Source organism: Etheostoma spectabile, chromosome 14 (genome assembly GCF_008692095.1).
Source record: "Etheostoma spectabile isolate EspeVRDwgs_2016 chromosome 14, UIUC_Espe_1.0, whole genome shotgun sequence".
NCBI lineage: Eukaryota > Metazoa > Chordata > Actinopteri > Perciformes > Percidae > Etheostoma > Etheostoma spectabile.
This window is the reverse complement of record NC_045746.1, coordinates 20903299-20920825: the sequence shown is the minus strand read 5'-3', so window position 1 is coordinate 20920825 and position 17527 is coordinate 20903299. Positions and strand designations below refer to the sequence as shown.

Sequence of the window (17527 nt, the reverse complement as noted above, 5' to 3'; positions counted from 1 at the left end):
ATATATATATATATATATATATATATAAAATGTCATTATGGGTTTGGGCTTTTGATTAACTCTTTGATTAATCTAGACGCACACACCAGCGCACAGGTATAAACATTAGACCACGTACTGCAAACGCTCTGTGTGGAGACTCCGCACAACCATGAATCACACTTAATAGTACAAGCACTCAACTTGCTCTGATATCTGTATTTACAGTGGTGTGTAGCTCTATGCAGCAATCAAAGCCCAATGTGGGTCATTTGGGGTCATAAACACTCTAGATTGCCTTAGAAAACACGTCAATTTTGTTCTAATGCAGGAAACTCTAAGCCTTAAGCATATCTGTCAAATATGAAAAACCCTTTCAACAGGCAAGCATGTGAATTTGCATGAGCATTAAACCTCTGACCCTGCACGGCTGAAACATGCCAGAGGCTGCTTTAATTTGTACAAACATAATGATCTTTCACCTCTACGTACTAGAACAATATTTCCTTGAAAAGTTCAGCAAACTGACATTTTGTGTGAGATGATAAAATACCACTGCATTATTTAACACTAAACAATAACTTATAACCCAGAGTTTACATTCCTAAACAGGACAGCCCTCTGAAGAGATCTCGCTGAAGTCTAAAGAGCCACAAGGCAAACCAACTGTTGCTTTTTGGATTGGCCTGTCTCGCCGCAGCTCATAAAATGCTGCCTGGGAGCCCAGGCACAGTTGCGTACTTTACATGAAGAGTAACTAGGAAGACATATACAAAACGTGGTTGTCCCCAGAGCTAGGGGTCTTACTGGACCAGATCATTTGGTCATCAGTCAGAGACCGGAGGCCTGCGGTGCCACATCGCAGCGACAGGTCATCGGAGACAAGATGCACGGCGCTGTACTTGTCTTCTCTGTCTGTTGCGTGTCAGTACATCCAGGAGCTAAAAGTTAAACAAGGGGACTCATGGTGTCGCTGCCAGGATGTGGCGCCTGTCGCTGCCAACTCTATAACCGTCAGAAGGGCCTGCAGGTTTGCTGACTCTCACAGGAAATCAAGCTCGCCCTTTCCCAATTCATTCAAATATGAACAATCATCATATCAGGGTTTTATTTGATGAGTTGCAGATAACCAGGAGCCAGCTCCTACAGGAAATGCTAATCGCAAGGCAAATAATCAAAAGCAAAACAAAAGCCCTGTATGCAAATCACATCATTCAACATTTGAGGGAGTTTTGCAGAAAGAAATTGAAGTGAATTATACACTGTATTATCATGAATGCAATAACAACCCTGCTTGAGAAAGAACGTAGCACGTGATTACATCTGGGCTTACGGAACTCCTACCTCGGTCATGAAAGAGCCAGCAGCAGGCCTTGCTTCATGTCTGTTGGCGCGCGATAGGACAAGGGAATGGAAGCAGATGCAGCGCCCGCGCAGACATAGATGCGTCAAGTATCTTTTCATATGTGATTAACACAGAAAATTAAAAAAAACAATATGTCTGCAAATCCCTGCGGGTTTCCATAGCATAGTCAACTCTGCAGTGGCACATCCCTACAACAAAACCCCATCCATCTTGTTATTTCTCGTAACACACGTTTCCTCTAGTCATCTATCACCAAGGGATACGCTTCACGTTGTTGCAGACTATGTAAGTGGAAAGTGTGTGCGGGGTTGGGCACAGCTGTGGTCTGCAGCTGTAGCTTCAAACTCCAATCAGTGAGGACTGTGAAATACGCCCAGGTAAATTAAGCACTCAAGAGATTAAACTGCTTGTATGAATGAAAATATTGGCAAACAGCCACCAACTGTGGCCGTGCAAGGTGTGTTGCTTCTGTCTGTGTGTGTGTGTGTGTGTGTGTGTGTGTGTGTGTGTGTGTGTGTGTTTTTTTGATCAGTCTTAATGTTCTCCCATATCACATAACTCCTCTCTGCAGCCACCTCCAGGCAAACACAGACACGCTGAACTACAAAATTTCCAAAGACCTGATGCCAAAATCTAAAAATAGACCCACAAATTGACAGATAGTTGCATTTTACACCAAGCTCACCACCCCGAGAGGATGGATGGGATATTTAGTCCATTTGTCCTCCCACCCACCCATGGCGTCAGTGGAGACAGTAATCTTAAATAAGGCCAAATCTTTCACAGAGTGAGCTACTAGTCAGAATCCCCAAAAAGACATTTCAAAACGGCAGAGAAGAGAAGCAGCTCTGTGATAGACATTGTATTGTGATGAAGGCTTCGAAACTTTTGGAAGGGCTTTTCATCCTTTATTAAGGTCTGGGTAAATGCCTGGCAGGTGGTAGAAAGTCATACCGCACTGTTGGATCCTTCAGCATGGTGTCGTAAATGATGGGAATCATGGAGCAACAGCCCGTCTCACAAAAGGCCTGGTGAAGTGTTTTCAGCTCAGTGGCTTCTCTTTTTCTGGAATGTTTTTTTTGTTGCAGGTGAAGTGTAGTTCAGCCTCAAGCGACTGAGTACCCATCAAATGACGTCAGTGTTTGGGTACACTTTAAGCCTTATAATAGGTTGACTGAAGAACAGCTTTTATCCCCATTCTCTATCAATCTGGAGTCAAAGCTGAATAAAACCAATTGACTTATTTTTAACCAAGTGTGATATTTGGAGGTGAGTATCTAAATGTGGTGGGGGTGCCCCCTTTTAGTCCATTATTTGGCTATTCAACGCTTTGGTCTTAGTCGACTAATGTCGACATTACACTAAACAACTTTTCTAACGATTTCACTGGCGCAGACCTATTTCCGATATCAGAATGAAATCATGAGAGTCTTGCTAGAGATGCTCCCACGAAATGCCAATAAACCAGGGCACGTTTTCCGCAGCAAGGAACGGGAATCTTCTGCAATCTGTGCTATTGAAATGAACCCCGGCCAGTTTGTTCCTCCGTAGGTAATGCATCAGCAGCTAATCAATAGAGATCAGCTTATTCAAAATGACATCGAAGTGAACATTAAGTTGCCAATGAACAAGCCAAAAGAGGGAGAAAAGAAGGAGCCGGTTTATTCCTAAACCAAGCTGGAAGTTCACACTTGGGCAGACAGCTGTGGCAGTTATAAATATCTGTATCACAAGCTGGGATCTGTAACCGTGAAGAGAGCTGAACCGCCATCAACCGGGCTGGGCTTCTAAAAATAGCAGGCAGGCCGGCAGCTGACTCTGCCTCTGTCTCCACTGGATTTGATTAGCCCTCTCTCCCACCCAACAACACCCCCAACTACTGCCACCACGTGTGTGTGTGTGTGTGTGTGTGTGTGTGTGTGTGTGTGTGTGTGTGTGTGTGTGTGTGTGTGTGTGTCATGTTTTGTCTTGTTTGCAGGCCAGGTTCTTTCTCACTGAACACAACCCAAGACTTACTCCTCACAGTTTGGTACCACCTTTCTGAGGTGTGATCCAGTCTTCTTGCCGGCATGTTTGAGGTTAATATCTCTGCATATATACAGTGACTGGTGTTTACAGGCAATCTAAAAACAAATAAAACCTTGTTCGAATTATGACACAGCAACTTGATAACTGCGTTATCCCACACAAAAAGGTAACAACCAAGAACAAAAAATTGGCTCTGATTTCCCAATGTGGACAAAATATCAATGTCGATTCTAAACTTGGTATTTTTGAAGGGTAGCTACTCAAATCACCATCTTGATAAGTTATGATTATCCAAACTGATCAATATTTGTATATTAACGATGGATCAAATGACTATGTTTAATGTTAAATGGGCTGTACACGACGTTGAGAACATTAATGTACCAATATTTGATATGTAAAGATATACTGTAGTGGAGTAATAGCGCCCCAAGCAGAGAACAAAGTCACACCGTCTCTGTGTGCGTAATCCGAGTTTCTCTGTTCTTTGTTTCGGTAGACGGTCCGGCCACGCGTGCAGTGCTAGCTGCCGCCATCACAGCTCAGCCAGCTCTATGTTTGCTTGTCACGTCACAGGTAAGAGTCATGTGCAGCCATTCCTGGCCCAGACTCTAGATGTCAATCAAACTCTGGTGAGAGATGTGTGGTGACAATCCCAGATTGAATTTTGTTCAGTATCACAAGTCCCAATGTTTTCAACTGTGATACTATAAAACCAATATATGCTACCTGCCAGGCACTATAATGCACACAGACAAAGTTAGCAATTAACTAACTAAAAAAGTGGATTTTTATTATCATTTAAATAAGAAAAACATGTGTCCCTCAGGAGGTGGTGAAGACCAAAACAGAGCTCAAATGACTAGAAATGAATGTCCATCTGCTCCTTGTATAAATTGGCAAATGTCTGATAATAAGTTTACCATAACAATTGTATATGGTAAAATGTGTCATACACTGCACTTTGAATTAGTTCTAACAAACAAACAAACAAAAACAAAAAAAGAAATGTCTGCAACAGTCAAACAGTTTTTGTGCATTTCTGAAACCACAGGACATCAGATCCTGGGTTTTTATCTGGAGGTATTTAGCGTTCTTAAAAATTCTCCATATCAGATATTTTCTAGTCAGGCTGTGTGAAATGATTTAAATCGTACTTGTTTTGTCCAACCAACAATCTAAAGCCCAAAGATATTTGATGTGCAATCAACAGAAAAAGCCGAAAATCTGTCTAACTGTTCCTCAATTTTCCACTATGACCAACTGAAGGACCTCAATGTCTCTGAAAGCCACTTTGATAGCCACTGTCAAAGCTATTACTGCACTCTCCACTGCAGTACTATCTTACCAATGACCACCTGAAAATGGGACTATTTCATTTAATATTTGGCTGAGTTAGGAGGTGCACGTCACATAGAAAAATGTGCACTCTAAAACGGCTGACGCTGGCAGGAGAAGGCCCAGTAACAGCCTCGTCTCTCTCCAGCCTCACAGGAACACATGCATCTGCGTTCTAACAGCAATCTCTATATTACTTCAAATGACCTCGATGACATCTGTCCAGAGGAGATTCACAGAAGGCTAAGTGGGTGAGCAGGTCTGCACACCGGCCAGCATTGAAGTGGCTCATGGGCAATCACAGGTGGGATTACTGTATCCTCTTCTTTTCCATTTAATCCCAGTCCGTCACTCATGTCTAGGACTGGGTATCGAATTCAATACTTTTTGGGCACCGACCGAATTGCCTCCTTAATATCGAAAATCGTAATGAAATATATCGCATATTGCATATCGTAATTTCAATACCCCAAAACACCATAAAGGAGCAAAACTTATCAGTGTCAGTGAGCCAATAAGCATGCAGCAGGCTTCTACCGAGGCCTAATAATGTCTGTAATTGGCTGTCTAACGTTACACATCGTAGAGACATGCAGGAAAAACTCTACGTTACGCACGGAGACGGGGCTCACGTAGCAGGAGTTAAAAAATAAATAAAAAGAGTTTTGTGTAATGTGTATTGTTGTTAATTAATTTTTGTTTAATAGAATTGGTATCGAAAAAAGTATTGTTTAAAAACTGGTAATAAAGTAAAGGTATTGGTATCGCACATTTTTTGACCAATACCCAGCCCTACCAATGTCACCCTCAGATACATCTGCCGCTGTTTCAGTCACTTGCACAGATATTTCAATGGGTACGATCATGGCAGAATTTTGTGCACACAATCGAGCCATAACAGAGCTTGAAGAGGTGATTTTCTCCCAGTGAGATCAGGCAGCTGGAATGAGACATAAAGCCGTGGAGGTGAGACGAGTAATTGACAGTGTAACAATGTTGTGGAAGTGCCCTTACTCTTCTATGGGATGTGTCATTGGAAATGTGTAAATAATCGGCAAAATCAGCACGTCTAAGCGGCCAGACTTCCATCACCTGGGGTGTATCCATCCCACCCTGACAGCATGCACATATTTCAACCCCACAGGCGTTCCCGATTTGGTGGGAGGATTGAAAAACGGGTGCCGAGATTGAGCGAGGAAAGGTCAGTGAGAAAAACATGGTGCTGATTACAGATCAGTCATGATTGATTGCACTTAGCCATTGTCTACAAGCTCAAGTATACACGTCAGTGCCAAAGAAATGCAGAGATACTCAACGATCACATACACAAAACATGGGGGGAAACCAGTATTAAAATAAAGTATGTTAAAAATCAAGCCTGAGCAATAATATTGGCCAGATTTGGTTCAGGTGGTAAAAAATATGGCCAAAGTCACACTTGATTGGCCCATGTAAGATTTAGATATTCAGGGAACACCCTGCGTTACTGCTAGCCAGTTTGGCTAGAAGTTTCTCAATTTCCTGTGCATCTGCCCATCTATCCTACCGGCCAAAATCAGCTACTATGCATTCTCCCTCGTCCTATCCTGCACACACACAAATCAAGATCCACATAAAACTAGTGGCATACTAATGATATGCAGAAAGCACTCTAAAATATGCAGAGACACAGCTCAAAAAGGTAGCAATAATGTGGATTACAAAGTTCACAGCAATGCCTTCAAGCAACATATCAGCCCTTCCTGTTCCACATTCAATCAGAAAAATCAGCTTGTTAGAAAATGTTCTAGAGATGACTTTTGCCATAAATGTGGCTCTACCAATACAGAGGGGGAAGACACAGACAGGCAAGATAATGAAGAAATATGAAAGTGTCTCTCTGCTCTCACTGAGGGCGGGGCTAAGCCCCTCCACTCACACGCATGGAGCTGAACAGAGACAGGTGAAGTGAAGAAAACTACAATTGAGTTGAGGAAAACTGTAAGTGCAATAAAAGCTTATATGAAACAGACAGAAAATGTCTGAAATTTCGGCCTATATACACACACCATATACAATCTATCTATATACACACCACATATACATATATATATATATAGACTACCATAACAAATATCATATATATATATACACTACATATAACATCATATTTAATATATACACATATATATATATATATATATATATATAATACACACACATTACATAATATATATATATATATATACACACTATATATACATATCTATATCATATATATATATATATAACATATATATATAATATATATATATAACATACATATATATATCCATCATATATATATACATCATATATAATCTATATATATATCACATATATATATATACATATATAATATATTATACTATATATCAGATACTATATATATATATTATATCATAACAGTGGTGCTCAAAAGTTTACATACACATGCTTAAGTTGACTAAAAGAGGAATAAAAAAATCATGTTTTGGAAATTTATTTTAATACCTACATTAAAAATGAGGTAAAATCCACACCTTTAAGGACACCAATTTTCTTTGTGAATGAATACGTATTGTAAATAATAAATGTTTTTATTTAAAATACAGGGTCATAAGTATACATACCCCTATGTTAAATTCCCATAGAGCAGGCAGATTTTTATTATTAAAGGCCATTTATTTCCGGATTCAGGATATTATGCCCTGATAAAGTTCCCTGGCCTTTTAGAATTAAAATCCCCCACATCTCACCATACTCTTCACCATGCTTAGAGATAGGCATGGTTTTATTTCAGTTAGACTAATACTGTTTGATTTGCATTGAGAGAGTTTTATGAAAGTATCCCATCCTATCTCTAAGCATGGTGAAGAGTATGTGATGATGTGGGCTATTTTAATTCTAAAGGCCAAGGGAACTTTATCAGGATGCATAATATCCTGAATCCAGGAAATACTGTCCTTTAATAATAAAATCTGCCTGCCTCTATGGGAATTAACATAGGGAGTATACTTATGACCCCTGTATTTTAATAAGAAATTATTTATTTACAATACGTTATTCATTCACAAAGAAATTGGTGTCCTTAAAGGTTGGATTTTACCTCATTTTTTAATTTAGGTATTAAAATAATTTTCCAAAACATGATTTTTTTATTCCTCTTTTTAGTCAACTTAAGCATGTGTATGTAAACTTTTGAGCACCACCTGTAAATATATATATATATATATATATATATTGTATATATATATATATATATATATTATATATATATATATATATATATATATATATTATATCAGTACATATCCAGCTGTAAATCTTGCTCACAATACCTTGTTATCTATTTTTTAATTCATAGGACAAATCCATCTGTAAAATTCTGTTTATAATATATTCAATTTCCATATTTATTCACTTATGCACTTATGAACCATTGTATATATCCTGCACTTACTGCTATTGCACTTGCTGTTTAGACCCAAACTGCATTTCGTTGCCTTGTACCTGTACATGTGTAAATTTGTAATGTGTTGATCTATCTAATCTATACACACACACAGACACACACGACACACACACCATATATATTATATATATATACATATATAAATATATAAATATATATACTATATTATAATATATATATATATATATATATATATTATAATATACACACATATATATATATATATACACACATAATACACATATATAACTAACATTATATACCTATATACTATACATACATAATACTATACATACATATACATACATATACATAACATATACATACATATACATACACATACATAGATACACTACTAATACATATATCATACTATATATAAATACATATATACATACATATATCATCAATACATATATATACACATACACTCAACATATATCCAACATATACAATATCATAGATACATACATATTAATACAATCATAACTACATACATACATACATTATAACATACAATATACATAACTACATATAAGTAATACATAAACATACATACAGACACAAAACTTACATACATACATAATCTACAATACATACCAATAACATACATAAGTACAATACAGCTAACATATATATACTTCACATACATATAGCAGACATAATACCTCATAACATACATATACATACGAATACATACATACATACATACACATATCCTATCTATCTATATATATATTATTTTTATTTTATTTTTTTCAAATGCACTCACCCTGAATCTGGAGACAGTGGTGAGGATACAAGAAGCTGTGCTGCTAATGGGAAGGAAGCTAGTCCTGGTCAGAGCACTAGCAGCTCTCCTGCTGAGAAGCTGCACAGGAAGACAGGCTTGGCTGTCAGAGAGGAAATACTGCTGGCTCTACAAGACCCATGTTGGGAAGTAAATAAAAAATGATCACTGGGGGGAAAAAAATATGGGACGACTTGTCAAAAGAGGCTCTCTACTAGGGCTGCAACTAACAATATTTGTCACTGGCGCTTAATCTGTTGATTATTTTCTCCATATAACATGAAAAACTCATCCCACTCGCTGCCTTTAAAGTACTGCTTTCTTGTCCAGTCGATGCATGTGTCAACTCTCTTCCATCATTCATGTGGTATTGCGCACTTTCACTTTATTGTCTATTAGGCTCCATTGCATAGTGGCACATTCTGACCTGTACTGAGTTCATATTATTTAAATGCTCTTTCATTTCAAATTTAATCAATTAGGTGTTGGGTCTACAAAATATCAGAAAATAGTCAAAAGGGTTGAATAATGTTTACTTAAAGTGCTCATATTATGCTCATTTTCAGATTTATAATTGTATTTAGAGGTTGTATCAGAATAGGTTTACATTTTTGTTGTACTGCACCCTACTGCAGCTCTTCTTGTTGAGCTCTCTGTTTTAGCTACAGAGTGAGGCATCTCACTTCTATACTATCTTTGTTTGGAGTCGAACATGCACAGTACTTAGGTGAGGACTACTACCCAGTCAGAAGCAGAGTATGAGGGCGTTCCATCCTGGCAGCTAGGCGAGCATTATAACGTTTGTTACAAAGTGACGCACACTTGTCACAGAAGTACAGTCCCTGACAAAAGTCTTGTCGCTTATCTATTTTGTAGAAACACTTACTATTAACCTGACTTTTAATTAATAAATTGGTGTAAGAAATAGCTCCTATGAAAAGCTAAAACCCTCCCAAATGATGTTCAATGCCTGAAATAAATTAGTTTCACTAAAAAAAGATTATTATTTAAACAAGACAGAAAGGTCAAATTGGGCAAGACAAAAGTTTTGTCGCCTATACAGATTGAACAAATTTACTACAAATACTACATATGTCAGCAAATTAATAGTGGTGCTGTGAGATTCAAATTAGTATCTTGTATGACTTCCATGAGCTTGAAGGACTGCATCCATGCGGTTTGCAAGGATCATACAATGTATTGAGAAGTCATCAGGATAGCTAGGAAAGCAGTCTTGCGCCTCCCAGAGTTCATCATATTCTTAGTTTGGTCTTCATGCTTCCTCTTTCATCCTACCCCACATATGCTCAATGATGTTCATGTCTGGTGACTGGGCGGCCAATCCTGGAGCATCTTGACTTCTTCGCCTTGAGGAACTTTGAAGTGGAGATGGAAGTATGTGATGGAGCACCATCCTGCTGGAGAATTTGGCCTCTTTTATGGTTGGAATATAAGAGGATCTGATGTCTTGGTATTTGAGACTATTGATGTTGCCTTCCACCCTGCAGATCTCTCGCACACCCCATACTGGATGTTACCCCAGACCATGATTTTCCGCCACCAAACTTCACTGTTTTCTGGGTGAATCTTGGATCCATGCGGGCTCCAGTAAGTCTCCTGCATATTTCGGCAACTGTGGTGTAATTCAACAGAAGATTCACCTTAAAAATCCACTTCTTCCACTTCTCCAGCGTCCATCCTTTAGCAGGCTTTGGGCCTTGGCAAATGCCACACGGTTTTCAATTGTCTTTGTTTAGTGCTGGCTTCTGGGCCCTGATTCAACCATGGAGGCCATTTCAGACAGAATACAACAACCGTTCTGGTTGACACGTCATTCAGGGACCAGGTCTGGTGGAGCTCTGCTGCAGTGGAAAATGGGCTGGCCTGATTTTCGAGCCACAAACACGTCCTCTCGAGCAGTTGTCTTGCGGGGTCGCCTGACCTGGCTTGTCAAAACATCTCCAGTGTTCTTCAAATGTTTTTTTAATCCTCTGTACTTGACGCTGAGACACATTGAAGGTGTCTGCCACATCACAGAGGGATCTGGTCTTCAGCCTCTTGATAATCAAAACTTTAGTCTCAGGGGATCTTAGGCATGTTGCAGAGGTCTAGTGCAGTTGATGTGAGGTCTAGTGTACTGGGGTGGTTTTGTATACACACCTGAGACCTAATTGATCCATTATTAGTCACAGGTGAAGCTCATATGACAGGCGACAACACTTATGTCTTTGCAAAAATGGACTCAATGGGCTTTACCAAGCTGTGAATATTAGAACACTTTTTGACAGTTTCTTTTTTGCACTGAAACATATTACAAAGCTGTTGGGATTAAAATGAGTCTTTCTTGTAAATAATCTGATATATTCACGCACTTCAGGTCAATTTGTACACAAGCGACAAGACTTTTGTCAGGGACTGTAGGCTGGACTCCAACAGAGCTGTTTGGAGCAGTTCGTGAACAGTGTTTTCTGTTGGGTGGTGAGTCCCTTTGGGGGGGGGGGGGGGGGGGACTTGGGTTTCTACTTTGTAACCCTATAACGTGCACAAAAAAGATATACAACACTGTAAAGGAAAGGGAAAATGCCAAAAGGCATAATATGAGCACTTTAAGCCGAAGATGACGTCCGCAAATGTATTGTCTTGTTCACAACTAAAAGGATATTTAGTTTAGTGTTGCAGGAGCAAAGAAACATTTATATATATATATATATATATATATATATATATATAAAAAAATATATATATATTATTTTTTCTATTTTAAAAATCAGAGGATTTTTTTCTTGTCTTGATAAAAATAATGACTCAAACTGATCAAAATATTGCGATGGATTTACTAATAGACAATAGATTAATCTTTGCAGCTCTACTTTTAACAGTTTTTGTTCAAGTTCAAGCATTATGTAATATTGTAAATAATTGTGTAAGCATCCCCCCCACCAATAATATAACTCTGTGTGAGTAAAGCGCTGCATGGTTTCATGACTATGGGCCAAAGAATATTCATCATATAAGTTGAAAACTTTTTCCATGTTGTTATTTCCTCTTTGGACAAACGTCACTAAAGTTATTGTATTGCATAACTTTGTATGGGCTTACGTCGTACAGCGTCGTACATGCCCACCCCTTCTACATCAACATGCGTCAAGTGGTTGCTGGGTGCTGTGGGTTTGAGTCAAACTGCTGAAAACAATGCCGCCGTAATGCCGATGAGTCATGCAGCTTGAAACCCAGAATACATTTGCTACAGCATACAGGCAAATCAGTGCACAGGCTTTTGTTGAGCACACAGTGAAAGGAATCGCCGTGGTGCAACTGTATGTCCGACAGCACGTCTAGAAAATGAAAGGAAAAGTAGCTCATGTCCTCACAACCTGCTTCTAAGCGCGCGGGACAAGAGTCCTATTGTAATTGGCTTCACTCTAACTACGGTTACAACACCAAATATTCTGGCATGAAATTCAGAGCTGCCAGTCAAACCCTGCATCTAATAAGCCTAACCAGTCATTTAAATGCCCAGCTTGTCTTTAACAACGGCTGGATCTTCTTTTTTTCTTCCCTTACTGCAAAGATATTGGATAAATAACAGGTTATGCAATACACCCAAAGGGGAGAGAATTGTGCTTTTTTACCTGAAGTGTTGCTGTACAGCATGAGGAGTTGTAGTCACTTTCACTAGGTAGGTAAACGCATACTTTAGCCCATAAATACATCACAAACGGACAATTAGTGGAATTTGTTCTTCACAGTAGTAAAAATCTCTGATATCCATTGAGGATAAAGGTTCATAGTTCTGAAATGTATATATAAAAAGGACCTCCTTTTCTTAAGTATTAACCGTAGTCCAGGGGATTTCTGTCTGTACAGTGCGCACACAACCTGGTTCTACCTTGAACCGTAAACTAAAGCCTGGCACCTCGCACTTGACAGGACTGGAGTGAAGTGAAGGGCTCAATAGGGAAAGTCTCAAAAGTGTATGCCAAAAGGCGAAAAGCTTTTCAGATTTTTACATTCAACAGCGTTCTCACTTTAAATTTTATTTTCAACTAGGCCTCCTTCCATTATATACGCAACCACACGTTTTTAAAGTCCTCCTCCAGACACGTTTAAAAGTGTGCAAGTAAAAAAAACTACTTTTTCTCCCACATAAAAAAATTCAGGATTCGGTATAACCATTGTAAATTGATTACCGGTATAGGTTTTTCTGGTCCACAATTTCTTTATTTCTCCATTTCTCAATTAGTCATACGTTGATATGTTGAACATATGTTGGCGCTTTCTGTACCATCCTCCTGTATTCTCTCTACCGTTAGTCATCATCTTGTCAAATGTTTTCCAAAGAAAGTCAGAAAAAGTTGACTTTGTTTGAAACACATCTGAACATTAGACATCAATGTTGCTTTCTCTCCTGATGATTCACACAGGGGGGCAAGGGGTTCCGCTGGTTTTTAAATGACACCACCTCATTTGCAGGTGGTGTGGCTGTTGTGCTTCAGATGACCCTCAGCAGGTCGCCTGTTTCCACCCCTCCAACATCCACAAGTCCTCAACAAAACCCTCTCCCCTGCTGATCAGCTCAATCTACTGCGTGCACTGTCAGTCTTCTTCTCGCCTTTTCTTCCTTCCCTGTCTCACACTATTTTTCCGCTTAGCACTTTTTGCAGTTTCACACACGTTTCTCCCTCATTCTTATGCCTATGTTGGAGCTCTGAGTCCTGATTCAAAGAACAGAGTGCATCTGCAGCCAAGGTGAGACACCAGCTAAATAAACTCGGTGCTTTTTTCATAGCAGAAGCAGTTGTTTGGTGAAAAAATAATGCTATATTTTTACCTCAGCTTTTGCAACGACATGCACAAAGTGTGCTGGGTATGAAGAGAGAGAAAGAGTGAGAGTGAGGGGGTTAGAAAAGGAGCAGTAAGACTGCACCAAGATGAAAATGCATTTCCCCCAAATGATGCTACAAGCCAGAAACAAAAAGAAGGGGGGGGGGGGGGGTAACAATGGCTTGCATCTTGATCAGTGACTAAGCAAAACATCAGGGCTATGCACTTTACTCAGACTATTGTTCATTCACCTTAATATGGCTGTACTCTGCCTTGCCGGACTCACTGCTGACGGACTTGTTCTCGGGCCTGGGTTTGAGAACTTGGCGCAGAGGACTGGACATTGGCAGGCCTGTCACACTGATCCCATCTGAAAAGACATCATGGTATCACACAGTCAGCAAAAAGACTATAGAGACGAGGCTTTCATTAAACACCGGCTAACCGAGCATCAAGCGCTCTTACATTGTTAGACATCAACAGTTTTACAGGAAATATTCGGTGATGAATTGTTTTAATTACTTTTTTAATGTACTTACTTTCCCTCAACTGTCTCTTATTAGTAAGTGATTTCCTACATTTCCCAGAAGGGCTATGTTCCTCACAATTACTTAGCATTGCCAGGAAACAGGCCCGGACTTGATGAGTTTGATCAATGGTAGGAGTATATTATTGCGATACTTTTTATCTATCATGTTGTTGTTCAAAAATGTACTGTATATCTAATGTTTTAAATATGTGTTGGCTCTTTCTTTTTAATTCTCTATGGCTATAACATTGACCATTTGCTAGTCCCTACCCCTAAACAGCAATTGTCCAATCAATGCTTTGCAATCGTAACTCACCATGGCAGGCTTTTGATTTTTCTAGGGTGGTGTTTGTTCAGCCTTTACAAAAACATAAGTGTAAGGAATGGATTAAACTGTGTTTATCTGCTCAAATGTATGCTGTGCTAATGTTAGCCTGGCTAACTACGTACAGTAGTAACCTAGAGTTTTTTTGTATTTTTTTCCAAATGCAAGGGGAATTAGCTTCTTACATTCTAATGTGGGGAAACTGGCGTTGAGATTGTCAAACTCAGTTGCTCCTCGTTTTCAAATCCTTTCCTCGGCAAAGTAATGCATTCCATTTTAAAATAGACAGAATAAAAAAGTAATTAACCACTGTGAAAGTAGCCATCAAGAGCACATTCAAGACCCTTTCTTGTTTTAAAAGCTAGAGACAACAAACTCCTGACTAGCTAGGCATATTTTAATGTTGCTGGCTAGAAATGAGAAGCCTGCTTTCGTTTATGTCTGTGTAAAATGTTGTGTGATAACTTATTATCGTCACCATTCACATTGTAAACTGCATTCGTGACGAGCAGAGAAAAAGCATAGCAACTACTAACTAAGGGGGGTGGGGCAGTTGATTGTAAGTTCATTAAAAATACACTTATATTACTGTACTTTATCTAAGTATACTGTGGTCGTGTGGCCGAGTTGGCTCAGTTGGTTGGAGCGGGCGCACATGTGTAGGTGTTTGCTCCTTGACGTAGTGGCCGCAGGTTCGGCTCCGACCTTCGGCCCTTTGCTGTGTGTCATTCCCATAGACCGTTAAAGAAATGGGCCAACAGATCCTGTTGCTCTAGATGGAGACCAGTGAAGGATATTAGAAGCTCTTTTCCGGTGATAACTGAGCGTTACTGCGCAGCCTCCAACTGCGCAACCTGTCTGAAAGTTGTAAGTCTTCTGGTAGCTGTGCCAAGACAAATCTCAATCATTCCCAATCAGCAGAGACAGAGAGCGTAGGGTTATGTAAGGAGATAACGTAGGCACAGGCTAATTATTGCTAACTAAAAGGCTAGTAAAACAGCTAATCTAAATCAAAACTGTCAGCAAGCTTCTCCTGACAATGAGGTGATTTGTCGACTATGCAACAGCAAGTCTCCTGGTTATGACACAATCGTTAGCCTTTTTTTCAAAAACGTCTGCAACGGAGCCATAATGTGAGATACAAGGTAATGGAGCCTTTTGTACATTGTTGTGTTTCTTTAGAAATGATGTAAAGTTATTCACTGTCAAAGTGACGTCAAAATGAATGGCAGTCAATGGAACGCTAACAGCGGATGATGGCATCATAGGATTAAAATGGCGCCATAGGAGCTACGCTTAGAGAAGAGAGGCTTACCCTCTCAGTCATTCCCCTCTCTCTCTCTCTCTCTCATGTCTCTCTCCTGTCTTCATCTGTCCTGTGGAAATAAAGGCCTAAAATGCCACAAAAACTCATCTAAAAAATGATTAGAAGTATACTGCGTTCTCTTTGTCTTGTTAGATTGGAAATATCACTTCGTACAGTAACACTAAGTTTTTGTTTTTTATATTTTAAAATGAGTATCTGAGATCATTGGGTGCATTTATAGTGCTGCTTTAAGCATGTGAAGAATAAATGAATGATTTTATATTTGTGACCTTGAGAGAAGCAGTGTGGACACAGTCACAGCTGCACTATCAGCAGCTGCATAAGGCACCGCCACAGGGGCTGCTGCTCTCAGCCCACTTAGACAATACTCCAAAATGACGCCCAGAGCCCACACTCTGACGTCAAAGGAATCATATCGCTCTCTGACGTCAGTGTAATCCAAAGCCCTACAATTTCCCCAAAGAGAGGGGAAATCACTGTCCTTTGCAGCAGCTCAGGCATGATAGACTGAAAGACATATTCACAGATTATCAGACCATAATGACCACATGTAATATTGGTAAACCAACAGTAGGAGCATTGCTGTTAAAAGATAAAAGTGAGAGCAACAGAGCGGTGTGTATGAAATGAAAATGTTGATGTACTGATGTGAAAATGTGGAGTATGCTAAATTTAGCATGACAACATGTTAACATGGGTGTGTAGTCACAGCAAACAGTAGAAGCAGCTTATTAATACAGCAAACGACCAGATCAGAAACCAGGGAGACTTATTAGTACAATAAGCCAATACTTTACTCTTTTTGTTTTCCACTGTGATAGTACCCCCTCAGGTGTAGGTGGGATTCTCAGTTGATTGTCAAAGCGACGCCACATGAAGCTTCATCTATAACGCGACAGTCGCTGACTCCTTTCATTGGCAACCAGACAGAGGAGCATCTGCAATTTATTAATTTATTTATTACAGTGTAGCGTTTGTAGTTAACGCCGAAGTTTTGAAGGCTGACATTTGTTAAAATCTGGGTTGAGTGAATAAAAAGAAAATAAAAAAAAATTACATTCGCTTTTGACAATAGCTTGGCTTTGTAAAAATGGCAGGTTTATGCAAGATGTCGTATATCGCACAGGTGACAATTCTCTCTGAACTATCAGTGGTCTGCAGTGTTTTATCTCCATCTTCTAGTATTGGCTCAGCTTGTATGGGACCTCTACCAGGTACTATCCAAAATCCTTGATAATGGATAACCAAAAAAGTGGCCCGTGCCATACCATGCAGTGGAGAAACGGCTGCCGTAAGGGGCTGGCCATTGGAAACCACCTTCGTCCTGTGTTCTTGCCACCCTAACCTATCTCATACACATACACACATACCTCATGTGTGATAAAATTGTGACTAAATATGTTACATTTTTTTGTTTTGCTCAAGGACACGTTGGCATGCGAGGAGAAGCTGGGGATCGATCAAAGAAAAACAGGTTCTTGTTAAGCTTTTTCAATTGGCGCTTACAAATTATGTTATGCATCTGTGTCGTTTCATGCCGAATAGCGTC

The 17527-nt window shown here is 39.4% G+C and overlaps 1 protein-coding gene across 4 annotated transcripts in view; it reads right to left on the bottom strand.

The window, feature by feature from the left end:
• trappc9 (trafficking protein particle complex subunit 9) overlaps window positions 1-17527 on the bottom strand; it is a 265848-nt gene that overhangs the window by 145074 nt on the left and 103247 nt on the right. For all 4 annotated transcript variants that reach the window (XM_032535067.1, XM_032535068.1, XM_032535069.1 and 1 more), the window contains one exon: window positions 14049-14167. In XM_032535067.1, the coding sequence (XP_032390958.1) occupies window positions 14049-14167 (119 nt within the window). The remainder of the gene's footprint in view (window positions 1-14048; window positions 14168-17527) is intronic.